The following is a 6,989-nucleotide window of genomic DNA, read 5'->3' as shown; positions in this document are numbered from 1 at the left end:
CAAAATAGTGGAATTTTTAAAATGAATATATTAAATCAAACATAGAATAGTTCAAAATTCAGTTACAAAATGTTTTCAAACAATTAAGACAATTAAAAAAAAACATTATTTTTTAGCCAAAAACATAAATTTTTAATAAAAATGATAAATATTTCACCCAAAAAATTGAATTTTCAACTACGAACATCAATATTTTACCAAAAAAATTAACCTTGGACTAACGCATAAATTTTTAACCAAAAAATTGAATTTTCAACTACAAAAGATCACTTTTCAAAAAAATGTCAAATAATTAAATTTAAAAAAATGTTTAATCAAACGAAGAACAAGATTCGAACAAAATATTTTAACCAAGAAGATTAATTTTCTACTAATAAACACTAATTTTAACAAAATACAAGAATGTTCGGCTAAAAATGATAAATTTTGAACTAAACACGGAACAGTTAAATTGAACTAACAAATCTAACCTTTAAACACACAATAGAATATTTGTTTATTTTTTTCTCAATATTTCCATTTTCATATATTCAATACAGTTTTGATATGCTTATATTTTATTTTATCGTCTTCCTCATTTTATTTTTCAAAATTGTAATTTTATTTAAAAATTTGGTTTCAAAATCGCGCGCTTTTCATCATTTCTGGTTCCGGTTTAATCGTGGCTAATCCGGAACCAGAAGTCCACATAAAGGGCGCGAAAGTTTAATACGAGTTCACGTTCAATGCGTCCAATGCAAGATATGCGACTGTAGAGGGGTTCGGAAAATTAACTCGGTTTTAGAACAAAACTTCTTTTAACAAAAAAGACTATTTTGCAACTACTAGATAAATTTTTATGTCGAAAACCTATCTTTCTAGTAAAATGATAAATTTCTAATTTAAAAATTTTCTTTTAACCAAAAAGGTGAGTTTTCAAATGAGAACATTATTTTTTTAATCAAAGACGACGATTTTTCAATCAAATAAATGAATTTTCAACTGAAAAATATCAATTTTCAACAAAAAATAGAATAGGTAAACATTCAGTACAGTAAATCTATGTTTAACAAAAGCAATAAATTTTAAACTAAAATGATGAATCTTCATCCAAAAAGTTTAATTTTCTACCAAAAAGTTCGCATTTTCAACTAAGGCGGTAAATTTTATATTTTATATATGTATATGAATTTTTAACTAAAAATGAAACTAAATTTTCCAGAAATTAAATACGGAGTACTTAAATATTCAGTTAAAAAAATTTAATTTTTAGCAAACCAAACAAAAGAATTTTCAACCAAATTTATAAATGTTTAACTCTAATTATATATCTTTATTTTAAAAAAAATAGTTTTCGATCAAAGGATGAAGGTTAAATCATGAAGAATAATTTATTTATTGAACGACACAATTTATTTTTAACAAAATTCATGAATTTTCAACTTCAAAATATAATTTTTTAACGAAAAAGGAACAGTTATATTTTTAGTTAAAAAAATTAATTTTCGACCAAAAGAAAAAGATTTTCCAAGAAAACAATTACGTACATTTTAAACAGAAGAAACTAATTTCCAACAATGATTATGAATCTTGAATTAAAAAAAAAAAAAACAAATAGTTGCATTTTAGACCAAAAAGAAGAATTTTAAATCATAAAGATTAATTTTTCTACCAAAAAGAAGTGATACCAAATATAGAATGGCTATATTTACAGTTTAAAATTTTTTATTTTTAACCTAATAACGAATTTTCAAAAAAACTGGTTAGAATTTTAACGATAAAAATTAATTTTTAAGACAATATACAAACTTTGAATGCAAAATTGAATAGTTTACTGAATATATAACTATTCAATTAAAATTTTTGATCATTTTGGTAAATAATTCACCTTTTTATTTGACTTTTTCATTTATTATTTTATTAAATTATTATTAATTTTTTAAATATGAATTCATCTATTTCATTTTCGGGTTGAAATTGATCTTTTTTAGTTTAAATTTCATGTATTTTGTTATAAATTTGTCTTTCTTGGCAAAAAATGATTCTTCTTGTTTGGAAAATTATATTTTTTCTTGAAAATTAAAGTATTAAAAAAAATTAAATTTAAATTACTTTTTTGTTTGAAACCGCAAATACTTCGTTGAATGTAAAATTCTTTTTTTTTATTCATCTTATTGGCTCAAAAAAATATTTTTTGGTCGAAATTTAGCTAGTTGGTTCGAAGTTAATGTTCTTTAGTTCAAAATTGAACTATAAGAAAACTAAAAAAAAAAAATTTTGTATAATAAACAGTTGAAACTGTGTAGGGATTCCGAGTCACATGTTTTAAAAAATTCGTAATACAGTGAAACTCTTTAATAGACCTCCCCTCTATAGCCCTCCCTTCTATAGCCCTTCCGAGAATTGACGCCGCGCTGCAGGTTGGTGTCACAGGAGCTGCGCGGGGTGCACGGGGTCTGCGCTTGTCACTGAGGCGACCACTCAAGCGTGAATAAACAAAAGCAAAGTGGGCTATAATGAGTCAGTTGCCACCCACCGTCAGCCCCACGATCGGCGCTATAGAAGAGTTTTACTGTATTTAAATGTTCTAAAAAAAATATGTATCTGGAGCAAACTTATGATAATAGGTTTCTTTTTTTAATTCAAAAATCTTTATTTTCTTTTTAAGCTGGACCAAACGATCTGGAACCTAGTCCCACAAAATGGTTTATCGTTCAATTAGGTAGAGCTTGTATGGTAAAGATAAGTGCAGCTACAAAAATGTTTGTAGGGCTTAATGAAAATGTACATGGAAATCCAGAAGATCAACGTGAAATTCGAATGGGAAGGAATGTTATGGGTGGCATAAGCTGTATTATACGCCATCGACCTGATGGAATTTTTGAAGCTCAAATGAACCCGAATCCTCCTCATCATCTTTAACTGCATGCGGATAAATTTATAGATAAGATTAACCAAAAATATAAGTGGATTCTGCAATATTTTCTTGAAGTGTATACCCGAATAAAAACATAATAAATGTCAAAATTAATTTTTTTGTTTAAAAAAAAGATCTACTCTCGTCGCTCCACTGGGAATCGAACCACTGAACTTCCGATTGCCAGTCGGGTGCTTTCCCATTAAGCTATTAGAGATAAAAAAAATCATTTTTCAGAAATATGCGCATTATAATGCCACGTGTTTCAGTCAATTTTTTCAATAAATCTGTATTATCATCAGAGTAACAGAATTTCTTAACGTATTTACAGGCTAGATGGAGCTATGAATTAAAAATTTGTTTAATGAATTTTTTTCGGAAAAAAGACCTTCTCCTTTGGCCAGGCTGGGAAACGAAATACATATTTATTATACGAGCAAATGAAAGATAATAATTTTTAAGATTTTAATTATCTTATTTTAAGATTATTTATTATCAGTTCATGTTTAATTTGAAAACGTGTATAATGAAAATTTCCGTTTCGTCTTAAATCTTAAGCTAAAATTTATAAAAATATTTATGTCGAAAAGCAAATTTAATTCCTTTTTTTAAAACTTGAAAATTGTTTAAACTATAATTTTTTTTAAGTCTGCAAAATAAAAAAAAATTGTCCTAAAATCTCCCAATTAACTAAATTTTCCTAACAATCTAGAGAAACTTCTAAAACTTCTGAAGAAATGTCTTTTAAAATTATTCTAATGTGTCTTAATATTTGTTAAAGACAAAAAAATCTGCATTAAAATAATTCAGATTCTTTTTTTTTAACTTTTTGAAATGCTTTGAAATCTTTCAAAATTTTATCCGAAAGATAGTTTTTCAAATTTTAAAGAAAATTTTTTCATTTTCTTGATACCTGTATTAATAATTTTAAATATTTTAAAGCATAATAGATTTTTTTTTATATTTCCCAAGTCTGATTTAATTTTATTCTAGAATTCTGTTTTTCAAAATCTTCAAAAATGTACATTTCGTTGAAAAATTTTCTGAATCTTCACAAGTTTTCAATTATTTTAAATTATTTTTAAAACTACTGAAACTTCTACAAATGAAAAAAAAATGTAATCCGAAAAAATTATTTTAAAATCTTTCAGATTCTTTTACGACATATTTAAATTCTTCAAAACTTAAAAATTAGCCTTTTCAAATAAAATCTGAAAAATTTGGAATTTTCCTAAAATCTTATTATTCATGTGGCAGGAAAATAAAAAAAAAAATTAAATAAAAAATAGAAAATTATAACATTTAAAAAAGTCACTATCAAATTATAAAAATTTATGAAATTTCACCCTAAAAAAGGTACATATACATATATATTTTGTAGTATTATTATTTGAATAATTTTTTTTATTTGTTTTTATGAAGGGTGCAGGTCTAAAAAGTTCTTGAGGTTCTATTTCTCAACCGACTTTAAACTTTTTTAAATCAGACAATTAAGCTAAACTCCATTGCCGGTTGTTATAAATTATTTAATTTAAAACAAAATTTAAACATAAATGGAATAGTTGAATTTTCATTTTGAAAAAATAATTTAACAAAATATTTTCACAAACTAATTAAACCATCACTAGCAAATAAAAGTTTAAAAAAATAAAATTGTCCAAATTTTAAATAATCCTTTGAATTTTCAACTCAAGAAGATTAATAATCAATGAAAAACTTAACATTGGATGTATTATCAAAAAATAATTAAAATAAGAAAGAAAAAATTTGTTTGAATTTCAACCGAGTAATAGAATATAAAAAAACTAATTTGATACAAAAAGGATTAATTATTTACTAAAATACATAAACTCTAACGTCCCTAAAGTTTGCCACAGATGACATTAAAAAAGTTGTTTACGTTCCGTATGTCGGAATTATTGCAAAATAGAAAAAACTCTACAAAATAAAAAAGTCTTTGTTTTCACATGCACAATAAGTTTGTGTAAAGACAAAAGAATGTTGAGAAATTTTTGTTTTCTTTGACCATTTTTTAAAATTAATATATTCCAAATATTATACATACAAAAATATAGGTAACAGATTTATGAATTTATTTTTTGTTGTATAAAAATTAGAAAATATTAATTTAAAATAAAAACAAAAATGGTAAAAAATGAATAATAAAATTTCTTTTCAACATAATTTTTTCATCACACATACTTATTATAAATATAAGATAAATCTCTCTTTAGAGTTTTTTTATATAATGCATAGATTCCGAGATAGTAGCGTTGAAAAAATTGTTTTTTTTTTCATCAACATATTATAGCTTTAAAACGGCCTAATAAAAAATTTAATTTTGGGCTTATTTAAAAGCAAATACAAGTACGCATCTATTTTATTTCAGTTTTTTTAAATCTACAAGTTCCCTAAAAAATTACAACCGTTTTATTTTTGAGAATAACCCACGATTTGGGTACAAAAATTAAATTTAAAAATAAAAAATTGTGAAGTTGATAAGGAAGTATTATCTAAAAATAAAACTTTTTATGGAATAAAAGTGGTATAAATTAATCTTTTGGCTTAATTCAGATAAATTTAGAAAGCATTTTTTTCAAGTAAAACTAATAAAATTTTGAGTAAATTTGTAATGGCCGATTTAAAACAAGTTAATTTTTTATATTTAATAAGAAATGTGAAAAAAGAAAATCATTTTTTTACAAAAATACCGGGTTTTCAGAAATACTGAAATTTAATTTTTAATACCTAGAATCAATTCAGCAACTATCTAGAAAAATGGTCCAATAGCTTAAATTATTTTAAATTGTCATGAACAAATAATTAAGTGAAAATGGATTTATGGTTATTGGCAGTGGTTTATAAATTCATTCGCAGTACATTTCAACAATTTACAGAAACAAAGCGATTTTTTAACTGAATTTATGGAACATAATAAGTAATTGTTTATTACATAAAAAAATTTTATAAACAATTATCTACATCAAGCATTCAGCAGAATGTCCGGCTATTTTTGCAAGTACAAACTTAGGGATTTCACATAATAATCAACATTTTTTTATTGTTAACAAGAATTGTTTAAACTAAATTTAAAACTTTTTTGTCGGTGATTATGATTTAGATTAAGTTTCAGTACCATGAAGAATGGAATTTTTTATTTACAAGCGTATGAGAGGACAAAAACTTGTTTATAAAACCGTTAATAACAATAACAAGAGAGATATTTTATCGAGATTTGAGAAAGAAATTTTTTAAACTTCTTATTAACCGTTTGGTCACGATGAAATGCATTTGTTAATTAGTTTTATTGAAACAATTATTAATTGTCGTTCACCTATAACACAGAGCGATTACTAAACAAAAGGACTTTTAATTCTTTTAAAGAAACCCAATTTTGTAATAAAAATATCTAGAACAATAAAAAGTTGTTTGAATAATTTTTTTTTAACAATAAAAAATTCTGATCGTCACTCAAGCTCTCGAAAGGTCTAGAAGTTATTTATTTACAGTCCATTCCGTTTAAAATTTGAAGTTTCCAAATCTAAAAACAAGCAGGCAGTGCATTTGTTAATTTAATTTGTTTAAAACATTATTAATAGTAATTATAATAGTAGAAAAAGATTTTTTTATTTCAACTTAAATACCAGCTATGGATAATTGTTTATCAAATTTGTTTATACAATAGTAAATTATATATTATTTATCGTTGATTTAATTAAATTTTTTCAAATATTTTGTGACAAATTTTTTGCGATCAAATTAAGGAATCGCGCTCAATCACCATGATCCATTTTCACTCATTTGTTTATGACATATTCAATACATTGATTAACAATATTTGATTGTTATTTAAAAAAATAATTTCGTAAAAATTTCTACCAATCAGGTATTTATATTAGAACAAATAAATTTTGTCGGACAAAATAAAATAATATGAATAAAATGAATGATTTTCTTAATAATAGAATAAAAATTAATAATTCCATAAAAAGGAATTAATAAACAATACACAAGTTAGCTATTTCTGGACGTTCAGAGTATCTGACATAATTTCTAAAAATTTCACAAGAATTATAAGTTTTCGTAAAATTTT

General features: G+C 23.9%; 1 protein-coding gene across 8 annotated transcripts in view; it reads left to right on the top strand.

Moving 5' to 3' along the window:
* The window catches only part of LOC117173008, a 54,632-nt gene extending 51,672 nt beyond the window's left edge, over nt 1–2,960 (top strand). For 7 of the 8 annotated variants that reach the window (XM_033361353.1, XM_033361352.1, XM_033361349.1 and 4 more), the window contains one exon: nt 2,648–2,960. In XM_033361353.1, the coding sequence (XP_033217244.1) occupies nt 2,648–2,901 (254 nt within the window). In that variant the 3' untranslated portion in view covers nt 2,902–2,960. The remainder of the gene's footprint in view (nt 1–2,647) is intronic. The other variant, XR_004467094.1, reaches the window with a different exon arrangement.
* Nucleotides 2,961–6,989: the final 4,029 nt, after the last annotated feature.

Source organism: Belonocnema kinseyi, chromosome 5 (assembly GCF_010883055.1).
Source record: "Belonocnema kinseyi isolate 2016_QV_RU_SX_M_011 chromosome 5, B_treatae_v1, whole genome shotgun sequence".
Taxonomy (NCBI): domain Eukaryota; kingdom Metazoa; phylum Arthropoda; class Insecta; order Hymenoptera; family Cynipidae; genus Belonocnema; species Belonocnema kinseyi.
This window is presented reverse-complemented; position numbering and strand designations above follow the sequence as displayed.